Source organism: Dicentrarchus labrax, unplaced genomic scaffold (genome assembly GCF_905237075.1).
Source record: "Dicentrarchus labrax unplaced genomic scaffold, dlabrax2021, whole genome shotgun sequence".
NCBI classification, from domain to species: Eukaryota; Metazoa; Chordata; class Actinopteri; family Moronidae; genus Dicentrarchus; species Dicentrarchus labrax.
In genome coordinates, this window is record NW_026136710.1 from 20,853,529 (window position 1) to 20,881,248 (window position 27,720).

General features: G+C 39.2%; 1 protein-coding gene across 4 annotated transcripts in view; it reads right to left on the reverse strand.

Moving 5' to 3' along the window:
* Positions 1-27,720, reverse strand: part of LOC127370170 (cingulin-like protein 1) — a 59,478-nt gene that overhangs the window by 5,656 nt on the left and 26,102 nt on the right. For 2 of the 4 annotated variants that reach the window (XM_051411963.1, XM_051411962.1), the window contains 13 exons: positions 20,738-20,855; positions 19,687-19,877; positions 19,510-19,588; positions 7,542-8,072; positions 6,479-6,769; positions 4,856-4,957; positions 4,244-4,408; positions 4,021-4,128; positions 3,756-3,814; positions 2,590-2,737; positions 2,393-2,497; positions 1,419-1,571; positions 80-247 (listed from right to left, as the gene is read on the reverse strand). In XM_051411963.1, the coding sequence (XP_051267923.1) occupies positions 80-247; positions 1,419-1,571; positions 2,393-2,497; positions 2,590-2,737; positions 3,756-3,814; positions 4,021-4,128; positions 4,244-4,408; positions 4,856-4,957; positions 6,479-6,769; positions 7,542-8,072; positions 19,510-19,548 (1,869 nt within the window). In that variant the 5' untranslated portion in view covers positions 19,549-19,588; positions 19,687-19,877; positions 20,738-20,855. The remainder of the gene's footprint in view (positions 1-79; positions 248-1,418; positions 1,572-2,392; positions 2,498-2,589; positions 2,738-3,755; positions 3,815-4,020; positions 4,129-4,243; positions 4,409-4,855; positions 4,958-6,478; positions 6,770-7,541; positions 8,073-19,509; positions 19,589-19,686; positions 19,878-20,737; positions 20,856-27,720) is intronic. The other 2 variants (XM_051411964.1, XM_051411966.1) reach the window with 2 other exon arrangements.

Genomic DNA, 27,720 nt, shown 5'->3' on the forward strand with positions numbered 1-27,720 from the left:
TCATCTATGCAACAACATAAAACCCCTTAAAGTACAGCTGAGGCTGATGGGAATTCTGTTACTGGACATGTGGGCTCACCTCTCCCTGCAGTCTGTTGACGAGGGCCTGCAGTCTCTGCAGCTCCTGCTCCTTCTCCAGCAGAGACTCCTCCAGCTCCTCCACCCTCAGCGTGCTGTCCTCACGCAGCTTCTGCTGCAGGTTCAGCTCTGCTGTAGCCTGTGTGGACACCTGCAGGGCCTCGCCCAGCTGCAAACACACACACACACACACACACACATTTACTATACACATACACACATCTGTGCTTAGCTCAGGTTGATATTTTGGACTTTTATCTGCCTCTGTTTGGTGACTAGAGGCAGTTCTGACATCAGTGTTGAAGCTGATACCAAACACAGTTGCTATGGTGCTGCTGATTGTTTAAAGGCTGTGAGTACATAACAACTACCAATTAGAAACTGTCCTGGAGAGATGAGCTCATATTCATATTTTGTTTATATAAGTAAATAAATATGCAAACTTCCTTTAATTTTTTCACTTTATTTACATTCAGTCCATTTTAAAGAGAATGTACTTGTAAATCATCTACTTTGGATCTCTTTTTAATTCCCAGGAATTGAACTGGTTGGTCAAACTACAGTTTGACATTTCTTCTGTTTATGTTTTTACTGACATTTCACATTATTAAGGAAACATGAACAACAACTAGACAAGAAACAAGAATTTCAAAATGCCTTTGATACAAGAATGAATTTAGTGCTTTAGTTTTATTAAATTAAATGGCTTTATTTTCTTATTATCTACAGTCCAATGACACATAGAAGGTTTGTGGAAAGGATGATGTAACATGGTGCAATTTAGAAGAAAGATGGAAACTGTTGAACTGGTACACCTCCATTTGGTAGTGAAACAGCAGCTGCAGATTATGTCAATCAGAAAATAACTCTTTATTTCTCTGATTCACTGCTTTGTTCTATTTAATGACGCTCCTTCACTTCACTTACTCTCAACCTGGGTCCACCAGCACTCTCTCTCGCTCTTGAACTCCAACTTTGAACGGTGCGTTAACAAACAGCAATCAACAAATACTACTCAATCTGCCTTTACTACTACTACTTAATAAAAGAGACTAATGTGATGAAGTATTCAAATTTAGGATTTTTACATTTTTTCTAGGGTGATGACATGAACAAACATTCAAAGATTTGTTTGAAAATCAAAACAGAAGCTTTGAATGTTAAAAAGTGACATTGGTTACAGCCCTACATTCAGATTGAAGCAGTTCCATTTCATTGGAATCTAAAACTCTAAACTAAAATATCTGTCTTTGTTTCTACTTTTTCTATAAACAGCACCAAATTACAGGGAACGTTTCAGGAAAGTTCCCGGAAAAAAGGAACCGTCTCTGTCTCCGTACCTCCGTCTCCAGCCTGAGTATGGTGCTGTTGAGTTCAGATGTCTTCTTGTCTCTGGTTCCTCTGTTGACCTCCAGCTCCTCCAGCTGTCTCTCTGTCAGCCACAACTTCTCAGACAGAGTCTTGGTGTGCTGCGTTTGCTTCTCCAGGTTCTCCTGAACACACACACACACACACACACACACACACACACACACACACACACACACACACACAGTTCAGAGCTCTGCTTCCTCACCAGTGAGGAAGAGTTTTGAAAACGGTCCATGCTCACAACTGCATTCCCATGCTGACAAATAAAACCAGGCTGCAGTGGATTATCTGATGGTTACTTGCTGATTATCAGTGAGTTACACATATGTGCTAGTTCATTATCATTCAGATTAAAATACACAAATGGCTGCCTGGAAGAAGGAAGTCTTTAAAAACTGACTTATGCTTTTGAAAATGGACGGCAGACATGTAGAGTTTATATATATATATATATACCTGTATCCAGATGTGTATACCGGTATCAGAGATCCAGTCTGTAATGTTCTGCATATGAACACTATCTGTCCGTATTCCACCTATATGTATGACCATCTCAGATTGTTCCGTGTTGTTGTGCAGTTATTATTACTGTGTGGTCCTTAAAGGCCTCAGCTTTGTCTGGAATCAATGGGAACTATTGTACTGTGAACAATAACTGTAATAAATACTGCTGACGAAGGTCCAGAGGGACCGAAATGTTAGTTTCCAAACAAATGAAAAGTATTCATTTATGGGTTAAAGCTAAATGGATCATTAACAAGAACGCACTGGATGAGCTGAAATCTAAAAACGAGGGGCTGTTTATCTTGGCTCGATGTTTTGGAGTGCTTGTTTATTATCAAAAGTCAGTAAATTAGTGTAAAACATACAAATTCCAGACTATCTGCACATCCATCCATCCTAGTTTTTGACTTCAGTATATGCTGTGTGTAACTCAGTGTACCTCAGCATCCTTGATCCTGTTTTTGAGCGACTGCTCCAGAAAATTGAAGGCGTACTCCTGAGTGTTTGCCTCCACCATCACGTTCCGGGCCTCCTTCACCTCAATCTGCACAGTACAAGAAAACAGTTAATCCTGCAAACACATGGATAACTACAGTATCATTCTAGCCATCCATCCATCCATCCATCTGCTCACACCTCCATCTCTCTGACTCTCTCGCCTATGGACTGTTTCTCTCTCTCCATCTCTATCATCTGCTCTCTCATCCTCTTCAGCTCGTTGGTCAGCTGAGTGTTGGTCCTCAGCAGGTCCTCGTTGTTCACCAGCAGACCGCGCATCTCAAACCTTCACAGGGGGGGACAAGGGTGTAAGAAAACATTTCGTTCATTTCTGTGAGGAAAACTAAATGAAACTTTATTATTTAAGATCTAAACTTTGAAGAGCTGAACACAAGCTATATTAACAGAGCCTTCAGTCTCTGGTAAACAGCCTCGTCCTGCATCAGAAAACAACCAAAGAGCTAATAGATCGATAAGAAGAAAACACTGTCAAAAAAAAAGCATGTTAAGCAGAAGCGTGCTGAAGGTGTGGTCAGGTGTGACATCACTTGTGGGCGTGGTCACAGGTGCAAAAAGGCTTCAGATTTCAGAAGAAATGCTTTTGGTAAAGTAGTAAAGTTACTCTTAAAAGAAGAACTTCAAGGTACATTTAAAGAGTGACATCTAAATAAGGTGCTTAGTTCTGAATTAGGACGAAAAAGCTGAACTCCTGCTAAAGGCAGCTAGCTTAGCTAACTTCAGATCAGTAGCTGCCATCACATTTTTTGACTCTATTGGATTTCATGTGATTTTGTGTGGCTAAGCTGCCTTTAAATCACACATTACATGGATTTAATTGTTAAATAGTGTACTATGTTGGTGTACTATGTGTATTTAAATTACACTAATAGCACTTGGCCAAACACAGAAACACTTGATTCCTTTGAGGTATGGACTTGGACAGAAGCTAATTTTACGAAACAAACAGATAAAATGGATAGGCAGGCTGAGAGAAGACATTTTGCTGGTAGATAGCCGACTGCAGTTTCCTCACTGCAGGGACGTGGGAAATTCAACCAGTGGAGGTCAGTATTCAATTATTTCTGAGAATGTACAGGAAAGGGTACAGTGTTGTTTAAATGTGTTGGATTAATTTAACAAAAATCTACATTTTATAAACATATATGTACAAATTCTCAGCTTTTGTTAAGTAATTCATTAAGGCAGTTTCAAAAGAAAGAGAAAATGAGACCAAAATAGAAAGCACAGAAGACAAAGCAAGCAAACAGGAAAAGAATAAGATGGAAAGAAAAATCTTGTCTGACCGTATCTGGTTCCTCTCCTTCTCCATCTCCACACTCTCTGCTTCCAGGAACTGGTTACGCTGGAGAGAACATAAACGCACCATCAAAATGTTTTCTTTTCTAGAATAACAACAGCTGTGACTGCATGGGTTCAAATCCCAAAACCTCTCGATGCTGCAGCTTCACCTAGAGGACATTCTGGCCCAAGACCTCAGCTAAAACACTGTTTATTCTTACAGCAGAACAACGTGTGTTTGAATCCCATAATGCATCTGACCGGGTCTACCTTTTGGCAGGCGTCCAGCTGCTTGGTCAACTCCTCTATGTAGTCTTTTTTATTGGGGGCTCCCAGAGTGGCAGAGCGCATGCTGTAGTGGGTGTGGGAGGGCACCACCTGTAGCATATGAACAGGGATATTATATATAATAACATTAAACAGAGTGGACGTGATGGTGGAGTGTGTGTTATCAGTGTGTGTATTTAGAGTAGTAGTAGTGTAGTAGACTTACAGGGGTGTTGATCTCGGTCCTCCTCCTCACCAGGGTGTCGTAGGCGGAGAAGCGGGGGCGAGGGCTGAGGGTGGGAGTGCCCATGCCCATGCCCACTGGACTGGTGCTGCGACTGTTGAAGCTGTACAGGTTCATCTCTGAGGTGGCAGGGGACAGTCCACCCTGAACCCGGATATCAACACACATATTACATATACATATTACCCAGCAATCATTGCTCTGTATACGACACAAATACCAAAGAAAAAGACCGATTTAATCAATAGATTTAAATGAATTCTTTTTAAAGTTTATATAGTTTATGTAGAAGTATATTTTTTTGTTATAGATTGCTACTGACTATTATACCGCTCTTTGTATGGCCCCCCCAATCCCACAGGCCCCAGTGCATCCGTTTATGTTTACAACCCTGCATCAGTCTCGCTATTTTCTTAGTTAATGTTAGAAACTTTTAGACAGAACATTGGTTTCATTAAGACTTTCCAAGGGTTTCATTAATAAACTCAAATGTTTAAAATCAATTTATCATGTTTATGTGACATTAAGAGTGTTTCGAAAACTTAAAACACTCTATGATATAGAAATAAGAAACAGTTTTCCAACCAAATTACAAACCTTGAACTCAGACATTCGGTGCATGGGGTTGTAATCCATGGAGGTGGCCGTGGCATACGGACTGTTGAACACCCTGGAAGGGCTGTCAACATTACCAAACTGTAAACAAACAAACAGAGTTTTTAGGTTTTTATACCTCCAATCAATAACAAAAGGAGAGAGAGACATGGCAAACAACAGTCAACTGTCACAGTGCAGTACGTGTTGATCTAGCCACGGTTGTTGGTTTGCATGAACTTTTACTTCAATATTAAATAGAAAGGAACAGAAGCAAAGACTATGTTGTGGGCAACAGTCCTGCAAATGTAATCCATTTAACACTGAAGTTTTCTAAATTCATATTCAAATATGATTTAAATCAAATTAAATAACAAATAAAAAGCATGATTAATACAAAAACAGCCACAATTGTATTGCTAGTAGGAGATTAGTAATTACACTAATAGATTACACTAATATATGACAGCATGATGATATCATTGGCTCGTTACAAATGATTATTTGTGCTAAATTACTGTTGAAAGACAGCTTATCAGATGCACATATATGACAGTCAGTGCTTAAGGTGTCTATATTGATTAGATATGATGTGATGCAGGATGAAGGGATTGTGTCACTGTATAATTCAGAGTTTCTCAACCATAATTTAATTAAACAAATATTCTATTGTTGAGGGTGTTGATTTATAGTTATTGTATTTAAAAACAGGGTGAAGAGCCAGAACAGGTTGATACACTCTGGTATAACTGAATCTTGTGGAAAGACTCAGGTAACTAAGATGGCCAGTAAGAAACCTTAAGTCTGTGTATCGTCCTGTAGAGGGCGCTGTTCAATGACTGGAAAGGAAAAAGTGTATTTTACAAATGCTGCATAAGACATTTATCACTTTAACATTTTAAACGGATTATGACATTATAATCTGTAAATGACATGTAAATGTGCGTTACATTATAGCAGAGGGAGAGCAGTTGGAAATACATTCTAGATGCACTAACACAGGACAGATTTCTATTTTGGGTCATTTGCTGTATTGCTGTATGTTAACCATGTCATCTTTAAATGCTTAATAAAAAGTGCAATTTTTAATTAGAGAGTTCTCAAATTAACTTGAACTTGTTTGGAGTCCTGAGACTTTTGACATCTCAGAACATGGTATAGACCTGACAACAGTGAAAAACTTGTGTATTGACAAAGTTTGTAATAACTACACCAAAAGTCTCAACATTACCAAATATCTTTATTTATTGTTTATTATTGAGTCCTAAAAGTATTTTTAAATAATTCTGCCAGTCCACTGATATCATTTCTAATACAAACCAACTTGTTTTAAGATTTTTTTTGGAACATGACAGAATAAGATTACTGAATGGGGATAATGAAAGTTATTATACAGATTTATTCATTTTTTTCAAGAAAATAAAACTTTTAGGTTTCAGCAATAATAAAAAGATGGAGCTTTTTGCAGTGTGAGTGCACTGAGAGGCCTTAAAGCTGTGTTTTGTCCAGGAGATGGCACTGTTTAATAACCGTCTAGAATCACAGACATCCAGCTGTAAAATAGCATCTGATCTCCCTGATCTGTATCACACACAAACACAGTCCCTGGTCCACCTCACCCACCCTTTCAGACATAGTGTCCCAGTCCCGCGAGGCCAGGGACTCCAGGGACCCTCGGTAGTGGTTCGTCCCCAGCCGGTTGCTCTCCGATCGGGCCAGCCTGGGGCCGTTCTCCCCCACCGACCCACCGCTTCCCGGACCATCTGCATCCCTGCCGCTCACCCCATTGGTCCTCATCTCGTTGTTGAGGAAAAGCTGATATTTTGGGTTCTGGCTGGTCGGCACGGTCCGTGGTGTGGAGGGCTCGTCCTCTGACGGGCTGTCTGGCTGCTTGTTCGAATCGAATTCAGACTCCTGGAGGAGAAAGAGAGTGGTATAGCAGTAGTTAAGTAAATGCACTAATAAACCAAGCTACACAAACGTTTAGAAGCGATAAGGATGAATTCACTGAGCATGTGCTGGTGGTGCCAGTGATCGAAAGCAGAGAGAAAATATAGTACAAAAAGAAAAAAAGATCACATATGAAATTACAGAAGGGTATTTTTAAGTGAAAAAAGAAAAAAATTACAATGATTGAAAAATGATTTAACTTCAGGAAACTTTATTAAAACATAGCTAAATCATTTAACTATGACTTTCTTGTGAGTTGTAAAATAATGACTGTGTTACACCTTTGCACGTACTGTGGATAATAAGCCACAATAAGCCGCTGGACTGCTGTTCCTCACCAAGCAAATTAGAAACTCAAGCAAACAGAAGGCAACAACGCACAAAAAATCACTTTCATGCAGTAAGAATCAACACAGTCGCAGTGTGAAAGTTATTATTTTCGACCAAAGACAAAAATGGCAACATTTACAGGAAGAGAATCAAAGAGAAGAGTGAGAGTTAAATCTGTCAGTGCGTTTTAAGCCATTTTGATTAGTACGATTGAAGAGCATGTGCTTTAGAATCTTGCCACGGTTTCATGCTTTGGAGTCGTCATGCGGATTGAGAACGGCGCAGTGATCATGCGTTTGAAAAAGCTGCAGTGCCATGCTGTCGTGCCATCTTCACGCAGAGAAGTTTTTCAACTCATGCAAGGACTTCAGAATGGTCGGTTGGGACTTTTTTTCTTTTTGCTTACCGATCCCATGCCGGAGTCAGCCACCGAGTCTCTACCAGAGTGTGTAGTTTGCGTTTTGTTTTGTTTTGCCTTTGAATTGGTCTTCTCAGCGCTGCCTCCTACTGGACAATCCATTCTTGCAGTGATCTGACTAGTTTTAGCATCTTTCTGAGCTGGTTGCGCCCCGTTCTGACTGTTTTCCCTGAACGGAGGGGTCACAGTGATGCAGGGAACTGGACTCTCTTCTTGTCCGACACTGGTTGGTGTGGATGGACTCGACTTGGACGTCGGAGACTTGAGAGCCTCCATGGAAACAAACTTTAGGACTCGTCCTGCTCCAGAAGTAGGGCTGTTTGGGGATCCGGAAGAAGAGACGTAATCCTGACCAGAGAATTTACTGATCAGGTCTTTGATGCTGCCGGCTCTGTGCAGGTTTGAACTGCGGGACAGGCCTGCAGACGGCTTCTTGTGACTGGCTCTCCAGGCCTGCTCTGCCTCTTCTTTGGTGTGAGGACTAAGGGGTGATTGGGAGGAATAGGACTCGGGCGATTGCTGAAAGAGGTGAACACAATAACATATTCCCAAAACAGTGTTAGCCGGGAGCAGCAGATGCACCAGGTAAGTGGTGATATGACATCAGAATTGACCATACAGTTTGGACCATAGTAGCTAGCACATATTTCTGGACATGCTAGATCATTGTGGGCAATATTGCAAACCAATGAGCCATGGCATTGTTGGGTTTTAGGATACATTTGGCATCAGTGTTAACTGGATTTGGGCATGGGTGGACGAACTGAATGTGGATTATTACTCCAGGGAAAAGTTGTACAGCTATTTCCCTGATGTCTCACCTGCATGCAGTCTATGTTACTTTATGATCAGTAATCCAACACATTGTTTCTGGACTACACTTCACACATATTGAAAAAAGCATTTCTTTTTGTTTCTTAGGCTTTTGGGAAGCAGTAGGAACCTGATCTGCTGCTAAGCCGTTCTTGGAGCAACTAGCTCATTATCTTTTGCCAGTAAGTCTGAAAAAAAAAAAAGTTTGTTTTGTTTGGAATGGTGATTGCAAAAAAGGTAATTTTGCTAGTGTGGAAAATGGACTCCGTACCTTCTGTCATTGAGAGAAATGGTTGAACACATTACATCTGGAGAGACTGAGATTTTATAGAGGCAGTGTGTTTGCTAAAATCTAGGATCCTGTGCTAAAATGTTATTTTCTGAGAAAGGACTAATGTACTGTGTTCACTGTAAAGCTTGTTGCTGTGTATATTATATGCACTTTTGTATTTTATTGTTTTAAGAATTTTTTTTTAAATTAAATAATGGCAGTGGATGCGCTGGGTTTCGAAGGCAAATGAAGACAAGTAACTATGTCACTCTACACATAGGGGTGTAAGAAAATATCAAAAAGTATTGTATTGCGATATTTTGTTTTGTGATATTGTATCGTTTCTCAAAAACACTATTGATTTTTGTATTTGCAGCCCCAGCCGCTAGATAGCAGTGTTGTAAACATAAACTGAGGGCTATGATGCTAGATGTTAAAGAGACTAAATACAAATGCAATATCCACTGTTATGGTTGCATGAACAAGTAAAGTGTTTTTTTTAACTATTTATTGCAAATTGCAATATATACCTTGCTTATAGTATTGCAATATATCAAATCATAACCCCTGCATCGTGATACATATAGTGTTGCCAGATTATTGCCAATATACAGCCCAATCTACACATCAAAGTCTGTTTACAGGTGTTTGGGAGCACTACTACATATGTAAAAAAACTTGTACTTGTACAAGTGCCTCAAGTGACATCACTTGTAGCCCACTCCTCATGAGGCTAGCGGCTCAAGGCTACAATAGCGGCTACATATTCCATGAGGAGTCCAATAATGTTATAGGAGTGCAGTGTTGAATCAGTGCAGTACCCTTTCAAGAGCCCACAAGAATGGGACAATAAGCAGGACACCAATAACAAACACGTCTCCTGGTGAGGTACGGTGTGTTTACTTCCTGTTTTACTTAAGTGACATAACCATTTAAATGTTTTCTTGTAAAAATACAGTGATAAGCAGCAAAGTCAGCAAACTGCCTTATTAATGTCAGCTATGCCGCCATAGCTATCTACGTTTCTGTGTATTAAGCTAACATTAGCCACCATTAGCTACTGGTCATACCACACCAAGTAAAGCTGTAGCGGCAAAAGAGGAAGATTGTGTTACTTTGTTTCAGACTTTAAGTAGTCTTCCTTTGAAGCTAGAAAGCAGGTAGTTTACACAAACACTGAGTAAATCTCCAATGAGCAGTCAGTCATCATTCCATCGCTTTAAGTTAAATGATTCCTTGAAAGCAGAACGTTTATAGCGTGTTACTCTCCAGGTCTGTCTCCTGTCTTTACAGTGTGTAGATGTTGTTGACTGTTGAAATGCATACATAATGACATGCAGCCCAGTGTGTGTGTGTGTGTGTGTGTGTGTGTGTGTGTGTATGTGTGTTCCTATCCTGACATAAATCCCTCTTGAGAAAGTGTAACATCTGCTCGCTCATCTGAAAAATCAGCACCCTACCCCCCAAAACACAACATCCCACTTTCTCACACAGAAATAAAAGGACGGATATAAACTGATCAACAGAAAGACTCCACAATTCCAAAAACCCCACTCAACTCACACACTAAAAAAAGAACATAAAATGGTGGCTTTTTTTTTTTGCCAAAAAGCCACTTGATTAAATCCAACTTTAATTAACAATCATAACAAGGAGGCTGATGCCACTTAGAGAAATGAAGTGGCGAGCGTCCAGGGGTTTAACTTTCAGGGGCTCGAGGGTCCAAAGCACCGAGTGGCCTTAATCCAGGGACTCGCCTGGCCGCCTCCCCCAGGGATGGCGAGTTGAAGCTGGGGTGGGAGAGGAGCCGTAGCCTGGGAGGACTGAGAGGGAGGGTGGGAGTCTAGGGTTTAGGATCACTGCTAATCACCACGGTATTAAATTGTTTACAGGCCGTGGTGGGATTAGCTCTGAGCTGATGATTTTTAATGTTATTATTTTCGGCCCATGAGCCCAGTTTGGACTCTTGTGAGCCTCATGGAATGAGGAGAGAGGGACACACACTTGTGATGCAATGTGTGTGTTCTTGTATTTCTGTCCTTATGTACAGAGCATTTATTGTTTATTGTTTATTGTTTCTCAACATTCAGGACTTGATACGCAGACAGGGTCACAGGATATTCTAAGACTGAAACATTAATATTAGTTCATATTTTAAATAAATAATAAAGTAATTAAAGATGGAAGACTAAGACGGAAGACAATGTTTCTTATATTCTGATATGAAGGGTCCAAGTGTCAGTGTTTCTCGAACTTTTTACACGTGTACTGCCTCAAAAGTACAATCTGGTGAAAAAGGGCTACTGCTGGTCCATATTTTAGCTTGTGTTTAGCTCGTAACTGATCATGGACATAAGACATAAGGTGCCTGAACGTGACTACGAAGCAGGCTGATATTGAAACTAAATGCAAAACATCTCGTAGTTTTTCAATTTCAATTCAATTTTATTTGTATAGCGCCAATTCATAACAGAAGTTATCTCAAGACACTTTCTCGTCTGTCTCGACCAGTTGGGGTAAGAGAGAGAGAGAGAGAGAGACAGACATACAGAGAGAGAGAGAGTCAGATGTGAAAGTTAAAATGTGTAGTATATTAATGGTATTATATGTTTTTAAACAAATGTATTAATTTTTGTTTAATTCCTAAGAGTACCACTAGAGGAAGCCTGTGTTACCATAGTTTGAGAACCAGCGCTCTATGCTGTGACGAGAAGGACACCATCACTATGGCCTTGACGGTTATTTGAGAGCTATTTTATGCATTTCTATTTTTCTGGTAATATACAACTAACTAACACACAGTCCCAGATGATTTTGAAGCCACTGTTCTCAGAAAAATTATATACGTGGATACTTGGCATCAAAGTTCTCAGGCTTAAATGAGGACTAAAAGGTCATTTGTAAGCGCAAACCACATATATGAGCACTTGCTGGTCTGTTCTGAGGTTTAGCTAACTAAAATAAGTTGAGTCAGCTTTGGGGAGGTTGGATAGGAGACTCGGTTCTCAATTTTTCAGAGAAACAGAGAAAGCAGACAGACAGGCAGACAGACAGGCAGACAGACAGACAGAGCTTCATTCAGGAGAACCAGCTCCCTATTCCCCAAAGTCCTGGACACACACATGCACACACACACACACACACACACACACACACATTGGTCCTCCATTCCCTGTGGTCTCACTACAGTACAGACATATGGCGTAGAGCTGTACACCATCTGACCCAGATATGTGACAGCAATGCATCCTGGGAAATACAGTGAATGCTCACTGATGTTTGGTGCAGACGTGCTCAGGGTTTTTCCCCAGAATTAGTCAGGAGAGGCGGTGAGAGCAGACGACCGTTGTTTCTAGTTTGTCAAGTTGACGGACCTAAACATTTGTTTTTTAATGTAAGAAAAATATCTGATATTCGAATCATCAACTGATACATCTCAGCAATACAACATAAAAATCTGGACATTTTGAATCCTTATTTTCAATATAACATCTCCACTGACTGCAAGAGCCTGAATAAAAAAATTATTGTCTGTATCCTACATTTCCCACAATGCAACGCGACATGTTTTTTTATTAGATCCTCCCCGCCTGGTAAACTTCAACATCTTCCAAAGCTCCACATCTGCAGTGTGAAATGACCTTTCTGTAGCTGATGACCCTGATGACATCACTGTGACATCATCAGGGTCACTTTCTCAGACATGGCGAAGCTCCTCCAGTTTTCACAGCCTGAGCAGTACTAGATGAACCTTGATGTGTGAAATCAGTGCAGTTCCCCTTTAACTGTCCTTCTCAGAGATCTCATACCCAGGAAAATGTCATTTGGCGCGGAAGGTGTTGGAGGTGTTTGTGGGACTTTACATGGATTTCTATGATAGACAGGCTGGTTTACTCAGAGATCACACATGGATTCGGCTCTGGGCCATCTGCACACCAAACCACAGACAATACAAGAACTTTTAAAGTTGGAAACAACAAATTTACACCTGCCTCATCCATTTTCAGCTAAAAGAATCTCAAACATTTCATTAAAAAAATGTCTGTTTGTGGGCACCTCCAGGAGCAGCTTAGAGGATGATGATGAAGACAAACTTGTTTCGGTCAATTTTAGTTAAATAAACATCTCACAGTGACAGTAAGGAATGGAGAGGGAAGGGTGTCTTCGACATCAGAGTAGTACTAATCTTAGAAGAAAGACTGAGAAACGTTGCTTTCTAGTTCTGCTGGGAATTTCCAGCTTCTTCTGGTTGTTTTCAAACTGCTTTCTATGTTTTCTTGGTTGTTTTTTTAGCTCCATTGAAATATCCGGGTTGTGTTTCTATTGTCTATTTTCTAGCTTCTCCTGGTTGTTTTCTTGTTTTCCTTTGTTGTTTTCTAGTTCCTTTGGATTGTTTTCCGTTTTCATTTCTTTGCTTCTTGTGGTTGTTTTCTAGCTTCTCCTTTGTGCGTTCTCTCTTCTTCAGGTTGTTTTCCCGTTATGGTTGTTTTCTTGAATTGTTTTTATGCCATCACCTGGTTATTTTCAGCTTCCAATGTTGTTTTCTAGTTTTTCATTCATTTTCTAGCTCCTTTGGATTGTTTACTCATTGTTTCAGGCTGTTTTGTAGCGTATCATCCATGTCCTGGTTGTTGTCCATCTTCTTTAAATTATTTTTCTAGATTCTCCTGTTGTTTGTTAGAATCTCCTGGTTGTTTTCAAGCTTCCTTGTTTGTTTATAGCATTCAGAGGTTGTTGTCTAAATCCTTCAAGTAGCTTTTTAGCTACTTTAGGTTGTGTAGTAGCTTCTTCATATTATATTTTAGCTTCTATGTGTTGCTTTTCTAGATACTCCAAGTTGTTTGCAAGTTCCTTCAGGCAGTTTTATAGATTTTCCGTTTTCTGGCCTTTCGTTGTATTCTAGCTTCTTCAGGTCTCTCTGGGCTGTGTTTTACCTTTTATAGTTGATTGTGGATGTTTTCTGGCTTTTCAGGTTGTTGGATTGTTTTCTCTCTGTTTCTGTCCGTTGTTATTTTGCTTTTCAGGGTTGTTTACTAGTTTTCTAGTTTGTCTTGGAATATACTTTAATAGAACAATGTACACAGCTCAGAGAAGATAATTACTGTGCATGCTAACATGCCTGCCACTGTAACATGTAGTCTGTGTATGTGTATATACTTATATATAAATATATCTGTATCTATATTTCTCACAAAAGGCTTTTACCCTCAGCGCTCCCTCACAACAACAACTTTTCTCACTTCTTCTTCACATTCTACAGTCTGAACACACACTCAGTTGTTACTGGGAGACACACGTATCAGCTCAACATCAAACTGTTGTCCAAGTTGCCTGTGACACAGGTGTAAAGCAGCAGATGCACTTAAACGCTACAACAAAGCAAAACTGTCACTGCAGCCGAGAGAGAGGAAACAATAGTGTAATAAAAAATAAAATAAATCACCAATTAGTGGCAGCAGTCTTGTGTTGGACACGTACGTCTCTCACAGAGAGCAAAACGTCGAGCTAAGTTTGGCCCGAGGCAATCTGCTTTGCAATATGTTCCTGTGTTGTTGTCATTGCCCCCCCCGGCTGTAAATAACAGAGATTAATCAACCAACCGGCGCTTGGTCCTCGCCTTAAGGCCTGCCCGTTTTCACACTTTGCTTAGCCGACAATTATCCCTTCGACAGGAATATTCGTTACAAATCAGGCTGAAATCTGGTCAAACTAATCCTGCATGTCTCTTTATTTAATGTGGGAATAACATAGCTCAGATGTCTGATCAGTGGGTTCATTTAATTAAGCCTATCAAATCTGAAAAAGCTATCAGTGATATGTTAAATATGGAAATCTAAAAGCAGCTTAGTGCATACTGTATGCTGCTGGTAGAGAATGAAAGCAACAGTGGGAACTGTTCTGGTCAGAAGTAAAGGACAATGCGAAACCCTTGCTTTGTCAAATACTGTATAATATACATAAGCCATACACAGCCATATGCAGTAAATCATATATTTTGTAGAGCTGAAAAATGGATAGAAAATTAACTTGCAAATATTTTGATTATTGATAAATTGTTTAAGACACTTTTGTTGCAAAAATGCCAGAGACTGATGAATTCACTTCATAGTGATAGTAGATAGTACATTTTGTAGTTTTGGACTGTTGGTGGAACAAAAAAGGTCATCTTGGGCTTCAGGAAATTGTGATGTATATTTTCATTATTTTCAAATATTTTGTAGATTCTGCCCTGCACTGAAACTGCTTTGTATTTTTTTAACTCTGAACAATGGAACTAAAATTAGAATATTATAAATTATTAAAGCAAAGATCATCAGTACCTCTCATCACAGATTGATTTTGCCCCATGAGCATGAAGTGCTGCGACGGCCTTCTTACACCTCAAATGTCCTCATCTCATGACAGTTGCACCTGTGTCCTGTGTTTTTTTAAGTTTAAGAGAGATTTATAGGATTTTGAATGTTTGTCTGTTGCTGACTTTAGCTTTAAGGACTGGGGACAGGACAGCTCATCCATCTGCTCCGCTTAAAAATCCATTAATAGACAATACCTTGTTCTTAAACTGTAACAGACACCTTTATAATCATTCATTTAGCTCTTACTAAAAAACAAGAATATACAGTCTATACCTGCTGCGCCCCAACTGTATGTTTTACCTTCTGTCTTTATGTGATGGAAAATGAATGTGAAGTTTAGAGAAAAGGTTCAAAAGTTCGTGAGATTTTGTTTTGGTTTGATTATATTGTAAAAACATTTGTAAAATAGAATTTCGAGACCCCTTCTTTTTCCAAAGATTTTCAATTTCTTTGTGTTTGGCAAAAAAAATCCAATCCAATCTAAATTCACTTTAAAAGCCTCTGGGTGAAGCCGTGGCTAGGTCTGTTGGTTGGTTGACAGCTCTACAGCCGGCCGTGCAGCTGAGGCCTTAACCTCTCATTATGGGTGCTTTCTGAGACTCTGAGGATGTTTCAGTTTAATGAATGCTGTAATAAATGATATAAATATGTTGATGGTGTCACATATAGGAGCAAACAGGACAGACAGAGCTCACATCCATCATTTCACAGTGGCTGTGTGTCCACTACAAATGTCCCCAAATCCAGGGTGGATCACTGAATCTACAAAAACCTCTCTATTCAATCTAATCTACATTCAATTTATATCTAATCAAAATGATGTGTGATTATACAAATCCTGGCTCATTTTCTGACAGATTAACCCCAAATAATCTGATAAAAAGGTTACTGAGCCTCTCTCTGTGGTCTGTCTAGATTAGCGTGGGACAGCGGGCTGAAGGTGTCGGGGGTTTGAATCCTCGTCGTCCACTGAGGCTTACTGCACAAAACAGAGACTACATTTGCCTCTTGTTTTATGAACTTGTTTTGTTTCATCAGGGTTATAAACTGCCACAAGCCAAATTCTGTCAGCTGTAAAATCCAGTTTTGCACTGAGTTGACCTATTTCCATTTAAATCCACTTTACAAGTGACTTCAGCTGTCAGGACATTACATCAATGACTAGTCACAGGGGCATATTTTTATCAAACGCTCAATTCATGTTGTTTTGTTTTTTTTGGTACAAACTTGGCCTAAATAATGAGAAACAGTGATGTAAACCATAAAAAAAATCATCAACATGTAAGTCAGTGAGCAGATTTTTACACAACATAGCTTCCTGGTAGAATCAGGACAGTCTGCAATAAGTTTATGTAAAAATAAAGTAAAGGGTGTTTGTCTTTTGCTTATATACCCTTGAGGAGGTGCCTGTTTGTATCTGGCTAAACGAGACAGTTCCTGCATTAGTCAAACAGCTTAAGACTAGCTACAGTTAAGTTCAGAAGCAACGCAGAAAGTCTTTGTTTCATTGGCAAAGTCAGAAGTACGCTAAACAGTGGGAACTTTGTGGAGCGCCGCATCGACTGACAGCCGTAACACACGTCCTGTATATGTTACATACAGAAATAATGAAGTCAAGATAGCAGCCAAGACTATCCTCTCAAGAACAACTGCATCATAAGAACAAAAACAAGTGATAAAGACCTCCAAACAGCTCTACGAGTTATGACTTTGTTGGGAGCAAAGGAGGAAATAGCCACAAAAGCTACAGAGGGAGGAGGTTGGTTCCAACAGTCAGTGTTTGTTTCATTCCACAATGACCATGAGTGTGTGGTCCTACAGAGACACAATGGTTACCTGTGTTTAGAAGCTTCATATGCGACCTGTGTGTCCTGACTTTATCTAAAAATGCATTTTTGTCATTTTATCTGTGAAGGTGATTCTTCCCTCACCTAAACTTTACAAAGATGAAGTCAGAAGACTCTTATTAGACCATTATTTTGTCCTTTTAGGTATAAGAACTTGTTGTTGGACTGGCACTGTTTTACCTGGTGAACTGACTGACTGCAACAGTGTAACTAAATACAGTCAGGAACGACGGCTTGTGTGGGATTTCTGGTGTAAGAAGTTTGTTCAAGACTAGAATTGGACTACAGTGGAGTGGTTTGAGAGGTTTCTATGAATGTGTTGATTCTTAATTATCCATTGTGATCCACTGAAATTAGTCGTAACTGATACTGTATGAATCCAGCTTTTAAATGGAAAGAAGCAAACATAAAGTATTTCAGATTTTTGGTGCAGTTTCACTTTTAATTTCTGTTGAAAAATCGTATTTTTCAATTCCGATCTGTCCAAACTGAGGAGGATGAGCTGGATGGATGTTATATTTCTGTGCGGGAGATGCAGCGTGTTGGCAGCTGGCCTGTCTGCTGTTTGTGTTTAAGCTTCACGAGTTAAACTGTGATGACACTTTGACAGGTTTCCTGTTATAATAATACTCCAAACCAGGTTTCTTCCCTCATCGTTTCCTGTCACAACCGTGTCAGTCTATTATGAGTCTTTTTTTTGTTTTGTTTTTAAGGCAAAGATGCTAAAAGTGTGTTTGTGTGTGTGTGTGTGTGTGTGTGTGTGTGTGTGTGTGTGTGTGTGTGTGTGTGTGTGTGTGTGTGTGTCTGTGTGTGTGTGTGTGTGTGTGTAGGTCTGCATCTGTGTGTGTGTGACAGACAGAGCCAGATGAGCAGGCAGATGTTTCCTCTGTCTCCACTCCGACTGTCTGAGGAAGACTGACAACAGCTGGACCAATGCCAGACACACGCACACAGACAAACACACGCACACACTCGCAGCCATGTTGGAGTGGCAGCGTGGAACCGCGGGCCTCGATACTGTTGCAGACTTGAAACCAAATATATGTAACACAACGCAATGCTAATTTTATTGACTAATAACTTGTCAATGATTTCATTTTATTCACTGATGGAAACTAGACAATAACTAAATAAAAACTCATTTATGATGGTAAAAACTAAATCTATTGACATTTTCATCAACGAGGGAAAAATTGATGAAAATGTTAGTTAGACAAGTTGGGAAGAGATCCAATCAGATCTCTTTGTGTGTGATAGGGAGGAGATATGCATTTAAATAATGCACTACACTAAACTAAACTTACTAAACCTGTAAACCATTTTTGCCGAATAAAATCTTCTGATATTCAGTGAACTGAAAGTAGACTAAAACTAATACAATTCAGGAACTAAATGGCATTGACAGACGATGACTCGAACTTTGCTGGCAGAATAGAACGTGTGCTTTAAGCAGTGATATCACTGAGATCTAGGCTATCCAACTGGAAGATCCCACTACGTGATTTTTTTGCTTTAATAAAAATAACAAATTTGAAAGTCATGTGGTGTTACCAATTCTGTATAGCCTCCACTCAGACCAGTAACAATAGCCATAGTAAGACTATACAGGATTTGGAGCGTGGGGCTAGAGAAACATGGCACACTGTGTCACCTTAGGAGGACACAAATATAACACTTCCTGAAGGGGAAGAGGGCCTGAACCCCACCGCTGTTATGAGGAGTTATTTGACTTTGATGGTGCTCCACCACTTGAAGAGGCCCACAGAACGTTACAGCCTCGGCCTCAGATCAACAAATGGCCCAGATCGCTCCTTGTTGCATGTAATTACGACCACGACTGGGAGAAAATGCTGCGCCGTGTCAGAGAAAGTAGTCTTACATATATATCTAAATATAAAACAAGCAGCATTTGCAGATATCTCAACCTATCCCAGAATGCAGCAGCCAGGCTTTTGACAAAGAGGGCACCTTTCTTGCACAATTACATTGGCTTCCTCTTCAGAATTCAGTTCAAGATCCTCCTGATCACATTCAGACCCCTTCATGGCACAAGCCCTCTTATATTTCTGAGCAAGATAACTCAGATCTGCTGACCAACTGCTCCTAAATGTCCCCTGGTCTAGGCTAAAAAAAAAGAGGGCTGTGCTTTTACTGATTTAGCTCCAGCACTATGGGATTGCCTCCCCACCTGTATTGGTTTGCGTTTGTAATTCCTATTGATTTTAGTAGTAGAGCAGTAAAGTATCTGTACAAGTAAGTATATGCAGCGTACTACTACTATGCATCTATGAGTACTATTTTTGATTGTCTATTTCCTAAGCACTGTTTTGAAAAGTCTTCAGAGTGGGATTATACCCATACCAATCATAGTGTTCCTTGTATTTTTGTCCAAGGTGCATTCTGATTGGGTCAGGAATTTAAAATGTCTCGGTGGGATTTCAAAAAGACTGAAAGAGCTACCGTATCTTGAGTTTTAGCTGAATCTCGGGGTTAGGTGTGTTAGTTTGGTTCATTATGCCCAGAAAATACACCAACAAACAAACAATACGTACAGTCAGACCGTGCTTTTTAGGAGAAAGCGGATAAAACTGTGACAGCATCCTGAAGCGAGGTGAGACAACAGATCAGAGAGGAGTTATGGATGCAGTGAGTTTAGGGTTGAACTGTACCATGTTGTTTTCTTGTTCTGTCTCGTTCTTTCCCTGCATGCCGCGGTCACTCTGCCTGCTGCTGAATGTTTCCTCCGACCTGAAGGAAAAACATAAAGTTAAAATGTTTGAAACAAGACAGTGGAATAAAGTAAAATAAATCAAAAGCTAATCTGACCAGGTTGAGGAGTTGGGTACCTGTGGGATTGTCTGAGTATTTTCTGTGTGAAGCAGGTCAGTTTCTGCGTCTCTTCCTGGTACCTCTGCAGGTCTTGGGTCAGCAGATTACGGAGCGTGCTCAGTGCCTCCTCTTGGAACACCAGCCTCTCTGACTGGAGCAAATGCTCGGTGATGGAGGTCTGGAGCTCGCGACAAGCACACAGCTGAAACTGTGAGGAAAAAAATGGACGACAGTTTTATTGATCAGCTTAATGGGCGCTGCTCTGTGGAAATGCAGCAATCTCATTGGTTTACTTAAAACTGGTTGTTCTGATTCAGTTTGTTCCTGTCTCCTCTTGTCCTGCCAATACGCTTAAGCAAACACTTTACTTTAGGATCAGTATGTGTGACTGCGTCTCATGGTCTAAATCAGCAAATAATGACTACGGGAGGCAGTTGAAAGCTCTAAAAGTGGTATATTAACAGTAAAGTTTCTGGTCAATATATTGATTTTAAAGATATTATTGTGAACTGTGTAGGAATAAACACAGAATTGGTTTTTTTTTGGCAACACATTTTGCACATGACCATGTGACTCTCAGGTCAGGTGGTCAGGAAGTTGACTGAAGGAAAAGAGAAGTAGCAGAAGTCATTTTATTCACTTTTATATACTTTTAAATGTGCTTTTTTGTACTGTAAATGTGTTTTATTCTTTTTTCTGCAGGCATTTTGTATTGTGTCTGTTACCTGATGTTTTACTCTGGAAGGTTATGCTTCTACTCACACTGAAATGCACGTTTGTGTGTACCTTTTGTAACATTGTTAGGAAAGGTTAAGGTTATTATTATGGTTATGATTATGATGATTATGATTAGTAGTAGTAGTAGTAGAAGTATCTCAGCCACCTAATAAATGTTTATATGTCATCACATTTCAGTGTGTATGTGTAACATTTGTAATATCACCAACAATCACATTTTGATAAAGGTTTATACACTTATGTTTCGCCATGATGACATTTTCTGTTTGTGTTTTTTTAAGCCACTGAGAGCAGTGTGTACGATATCAGTTTCCTGCTGTGGTCACTTACAGTGGACGCCTGAAGGCTGGAGTTTCTCTGCAGCTCCTGTTCAGTCTGTTTCTTCTTCTCCCGAAGATTAGAAAGCTCAGTGGCGAGCAGCTGCTGACGGCCTTCAATCTGCAACAGTCTGACGAAACAAACAAAAAAACATTGAGTTCAAAAAGCTCCCACCTGAGCTCTTCAAATACAATTCACACGGTCAGCTAAAATCTTTTAAACTTTTAATAAAACACATACTTTTGGACCAATCATGCATCACTGCAAATATGGTAGATTTTACTACGTATAAATGCTGCAAAAAGGACCTTAATGCACATATTAATATGAAAAGAAGTCTCTCAAAAACACAAAGCATATACTTGAAAAGAGTAATGCAAATGTACAGAATAGTGTTCCATATTTGAGATAATTAATGGAGAGGAAAGTTTGTTGTGAATGCACACAATGGGATCTTTTACCCCTCAGATGCTGCTGTTTATATAGTTTCCCTGAACAGACAACCTGAGCAGCTCCTGCATTCAGTGAGAAGAACAGAAGCGGCCAGGACTGACCTTTCTGTTCAGCTGAGAGAGCTGCCTGAGAAAACACTGACAGTAAATACAGCATCGCATTTTCACTGCATCTTTTAAACATCTTTATTTTGGTCTCACTCCACTTTCCATCCCAGCAGTCTTTGCAGGTCTGGAAACCCGAAGCAGCAACTTTCCCACATCAAACATCCCTGACGGGCTCATATCACACAGTTCCTTCCTTGGACAAACACGGCCGTGTTTTCATAGATACACACAGAGTTCAACAGCTGATACAGAGTCAGTGATTAATGCTCCCTGTTAAAGTCAACAGCAGTCAAATATTCAATACAAGTCATGACTGTGAACACAGCAGGAGTCACACCACCATGTACTGTTGTTTACTGTATATCAGGAATACATTCCATTATTCACCACCGCTACTACTGCAAAGACACATCTACTGTAAAGCTAGTAGCATTAGTACCGAAGTGGTTTGTAGATTAGCAGTAGTATTAAACATAGTCGGAACCATAGTTGTGGTAGTATTAGTTTAGCCTATAGCAGTAGTAGAAACAGCAACACAATAACTGTGGTACTAAGAAGGGGAATAATACCAGTATTTATTAATAAAGATTCTATCTGTGTACATATGAGCTCACATTAACTCTATTCATATATATTAACCAGTACAGTGATGCAGTGAGAGCTCAGAGTGCAGCTGACTGTGTGTCCACTGGGAGGCACTAACCCTCTGCAGCAGAGCGTCAGAACAGCAGGTGATAAGAGGCAGAGAAGTGCTTTGTTTGTGAGGAAGAAGAGGAGGCTCATCTGAGGGAAGCCTTTGATGAACTAACTGAAGGAGTGACATCAATGTGTAGAGAAAAGACAAATTAGCAGAAACGACACAAACAACGACACAAAAACACAAAGGCCCTCTGGGAAATATATTAACATTCTGTTAATGAGCTTTTCAAGGAGGCCTACTCACTCCACTGTGTGTGTTATAAGACTGTTAGGAGAAGGACAGAAATGTGAAGTAAACCTGAAAGACGGCGGTGATCTCTACATTCTCTATGTCCTGCTGGAACAGAAAGTAGATTTGATGAAGAAAATGTCAATTAAATATATAAGCGTGGGATGACTCGTATAATTATCATAATATTTTAATATGGTTTAAATGTTCTAAAGGCTGTATAACAGTTCAGTCAAACACTGAATACAGTTGACTCTTATTAAAAGAAGCAGTCCTCTATCTGTTTATGTTCATCACTGACTGGTGCTGGATATTATTCAAAAACTGTTCATATTGTTTCCAAAACAACATCTACAATTTAGGAAATATTTCACCAAAGAAAAAGCAAATATTTGAGGTCCAGGTTCGGTAGTCTGCACTAATTTTTACGAACACAACATCCATTACAGGAAACAGAACTGAAGTTACGTATGAGAACCAGTCGGAAGTGACTAATCTAACCTCTCTTCTATAAAGCCTGGAGTTAAAGCACGCACAGAGATATAGCCTGTTCAAAGTAACTGGAATATCATTTATTTTTGATTGATTCCGAGATTTTAATGAATTCCCTGTCGTTCTCCACCATCTAACTCACACACCAGCATTTCAGTACCGTACTTAAAGGCTACCTATCAGCGTCTCTATCAGGAAGAACAGGTACATGGTTAATCTCAGTGTCTTTAAGATGATCAAATTTTAAAGGTAAATAAACTAAATGATCACATTTCTTCTTTTTTCATAAATCAAAATATCATAAATCAACTCAAAACATCCCTCTTACTTCAAATTATTTCAATTCAAAAACTCAATATGGCTCCAACACAGTCAGTATAATTCTATTTTATTTTTCAGCAGTTTAGTTTGCAATTTTTTAATTTATTTTTTGTCACATAAGAAAAAAATTATGCCTCTTCTTTAAAATATACAATGTATTTGTTTTTTTTTATCACTTTCAAAATGGACATGGCACAGTATGGAAATATGCAAAGACATAATAATCAAACATATGCAATGTGCTGTGTTGTGCCTTTACCAAATTCTTCACAGGCCACACAAGATACTTTAAAATTACAGCTTGCTCAAAATAATTAAAATGTTGGACAACTGACGTTTGTATATCTGTAAGATAAAATCATGTGATTTTGCTGAAAACCGCTGAATTCCACTGAATTACTCATCAAAATAAATAATTGTTGATCCTGAAGAAGGCTGGAAGGATGAAACATCATCAGTTAAATAAAAGAGAAATACACATGGAGCCGGTGTGTGCAACACTTTTTTCCTGCTCTCAAGATTCAAATTATTATCACATTGCACATAAAAGAGTTCAGTTACGAGTATGATAACATTTGATCTCAGACCGCTGTTGTTCATTATTGTTGTTCATTGGAGAGTCATGTGTCCAGTTGCCTAGAGCATCTTGAAAGTGTGTGTGAAGCGTTTTTTTTTACAGTATTTTACAGAGTAATAAGAAATAAAAAGAGAAAGACTAATTATCCCAGTGTCCTTGTTGAAAACCCTCAGAAACATGGCTTTTCTTTTTTTTTTGCTTTAGTGCATTCTGGGGCTGTTTTCCATTAGGGCTACACAATATGGAAATCATATTGTGAATATTTTGTCAGATATTGTGATGATTCTCGATTAGTGTGGGAACGATAAGTTTTCCATCACAAATTTCATTTTCACTGAAAAAGTATTAAAATCATGTTGATGTGACATTTGTTTGGGTCTGCAGCAAACAAATATGTTTCCTTACATCTGGAGAACAAGATTTGTAGGCCAGAGGATCTCTGCAGCACTACAGTACTTCATTAGAATGCTGATCGTCACATTTTACCTTGATCAAAAATTGGAGTTCTGTGATTTGGATAATATTTCGATTCATTGTGCAGCCTCACTGTCCATGTAACACTACGTTCAACATGACAATGTGTGTATGGAGATTCAAGGTTACACTCCTGGCTAGACCGGAGAAAAATGAATCACTTGCTTATTAATTTCAATATTATTTCTATTAAGCAAAAATGAATAAATAAATAAATCTGAAGGGCTTGGACACAGGAAGTCTCAGAGAAAGGAGACTCAGGAGAATTAAATATTTTCCCTTCTTTCATTCACTTCTCTACATTTTCTATTCTAATTATTTGTAGTTTGTTGTACAACAACAACAACAACAACAACAACAACAACAACAACAACAAAAGGTTTGGGTAGAAATATAACGTGATTCACCTGAGCAGCAACATCAACACCAAAGCAACCGGTATGTAGCATACCACAGGCCTAATTCCTGCTGGATTATGGGAAATCTCACCGTATTTAAACTTCAACTCAGAACTTCAGCTCGACGTTTAGAAGAAATGAACATCTTGAGAGGAATCTGGAGGAGATTTCAGCACTTTGAAGCTTCACGCAAACGAGCTACTTTGTCACCTGTCAATCAAAATGATCCTGACCAATCAAACGGCTTCATTAAAACACTGCGTGTGACGGAAAACATCATCCAGCGGTGTGAGGAGACAGTAATTACCAATGAATATCCGTGTGTGTGTGTGTGTGTGTGTGTGTGTGTGTGTGTGCTGTTGACAATTCAAAAATCACACACACACACACACACACACACACACACACACACACACACACACACACACACACACACACACACTGTGCCAGCTGTCAATGTGTTCTGATTAGGTGCTTACGTACAGAAAAGCGTGAATAGGGCTCCATAATTGCTTGAATGTATGTGACAAACACATTTCACTCCATAATTGCAGGTGAAAAATGTGTGGGTGTTATTTATTTATTTTTTACATTAATGTATCTCACCACTTGCAGCATGTCACATATGTAATTTTCACTGTGTCGAGGTTACCCAGCATGTACATGCCTGCACGTATTTATAGCACAAAAAGAATCCATTTTGATGAGTAAAATCCACTCCACAGTGTTTCTATCATGGACAGAGGTGATGCTATAGACCTGTATGTAAATGAACAGCAGTGTTAATGTCTCTGCCTCTACTTCATATTGTTTGTGTCACAACTTTCTACGTGTATATTTGCACCTACAAATAAATCTGTTTTGTAAGTGTAAAAAGAAGTAAAGTGCTGTTAGGAAAAAAAGAGTGTAAATGAAGAATAGGACGAAGAAGAGGAGTGATGGAAAGATATTTAGAAAAACGGGGGAAGAGGGGGTGAGAAAGAGCAGAAAGTCTTGAAGGAAAATAATAAACAGCTGAGGGAGAGGAGGGAAAATAAGACATCAACGTCTTGAAAAAAGAAAAACTGAAAGGAGGAAAAAAAGAGTGAGAGGAATGCAAAATGTTTTGACATGTTGAGGGGGAGGAAATACAGATACTGATGAAGAGCGGGGTGAGCGGATGAGAAATCATGTCGAGATTTGTTCTATGACACAACCCTGCTGCATGTCCAAATCAATAAGAAAGACACAAAAGAGAAACTGGCAAATTAAAGAGAAAAAGAAAAGTAAAAAAGAAGAAAGGCAAACAAAAATGAAACAAATAAGAGAAACTGAAAGAGGAATAAAAAAAACTAATAAAAAAGAAATTAAGAAGAAAAGTGGGAATATAGAGAATGTAACAAAGAATTACTTAAATTGACCTCTATTTCTTTAAATTGAACCTTTACTTCCTTCGGGAGGTCACTGACCAGCTGCAGCAGCAGTTTAAAGTGTGCGTGCATTGCTCAGGGGAACCTTGGCAGCAGGTTTTCCAGGAGAAAGACATGTTACTCATTCCTCTGCACACATGTAATAAGTCGTTATATGTATACACAATCATCTTCTTCTCTTAGGCCACTGTGACCTCTGACCTTTGTGGTGTTGGCGTCCCACAAAAGGAAATTAAGCTTTTTTTTTATAAGGACCAAAATGAATCTTTGGATTTTAACAGGATGCATCAGTGAGGGGTCTGAGCTTTTCCACCTTGTTGACTGATTTCATGGTCGATGTCTGAGGATTTAAAAGCCAAGAAGAGGAATGACCAGATTATCCTTTAGAGAAGAAGATGAAGGCGAGGAGAGGGTTGACGGAGTTCAGCTGGGGTTTTTCCAAACTGCCAGTCCGCCTGTTAGTCTTGGCAACATGCTGGGCTCTCCTTGCATAACCAGGCTCTGTTTCTGTCTATCTATGGGAAAATACCACCAAACAACACATAATCCGTCACAATCAGACTGAGTCTATTCCACTGTGTGCTGCTGAGTCTATGTTGGTTTGTACTGCTGTGTGTGAGCGTTCAGCCCATCATGCACTGCTGCAGATAATAAAGGATGTCTTGTTGTTTTCAAATGGAGCAGGTCAGGACTTCAGGTCTGTTGTAAGATACTTCATTAAACCTCTAAGGCAGAATATCTGCACCATTGTCAATATTTAGAAATCTAAAACAAATCTGGTTTAAGTTAGTTATTTGTATTGTGCTACTGTTCTTACAGTATATCTGAATGTTACTTATAAAGGGTTAGTTCAACCGTCCTAATGGCATCTATACGTGCAGATACAGTAGTTTTAGTTTTATTTGTATTTGGTTTGGATCAGCCCAATACAGTGAAGCTTAACAGAATTCAGCCCGAGCTGCTCACACCATTGAAAATTCTATTCAACTCGAAAGCAAAAAAATAAAAGATAAATTAAACTTTGCTCAAAAAACAAAAAAATGTACACAGTTCAAATAACTTACGGAGATATATTTTTTTCATGTTTCTACATATAGAAATCTTTTGAATCACGACGTTGTTTTTATGTTTAGTCAAATTTGCTGAAAAAATTGATTGTATTTTTTTATATATATATGACTCAATTTCAATACTTTCTCAAACCTTTAATTATGGACTTGTATAACCTTTTAGCTTAGGTTGTACATATTTTAGAGATATGAATCATCAAACGACATCACAATAAGAAAAAATACCAATGTAGGCACTGGCGGAGCATTTCTGTTGCACAGTTCAAAGGGTTAAGATGCCTCTTCTACTACTTCAATTTTAGTTTACTTACAAACATTATTTTTTAAACTCTTTTTTACTTGGGTGTTTCCCACTCCACAGGATGGAAGGTCAAAGTTCAAGGGCTTGTGTTAAAGGAAAACCCATGTGACCCACCCTGCTGCTCTGGACGCTTCCAGTAATAAAACCACAATGTGTATTCATAAAATAGTTTCTGAGAAAGCAGTTAAACAAACATGAAAGGAATGTCAGCCATAATGAAAGAGGAGTTTAAGTTTTTACTGTTTCATTTCTATATATCGACTGTTTGTATTGAGTTCATGTTGCAAATGAAACAGAGCTTAAAGCTCCCCTCCACTCATTATTCAGTGTTTCTTCTTGTCCCTATAGTGTGCTGTTTGAATGCTGTCTGTGACACTAGAAGGATGTTTTCACATTCATCTGCTGAAAGTGGAAAGTTTCTCTGTGCTCACTGAAAATCTGATTTTAATCATGCAGGCCTTCACA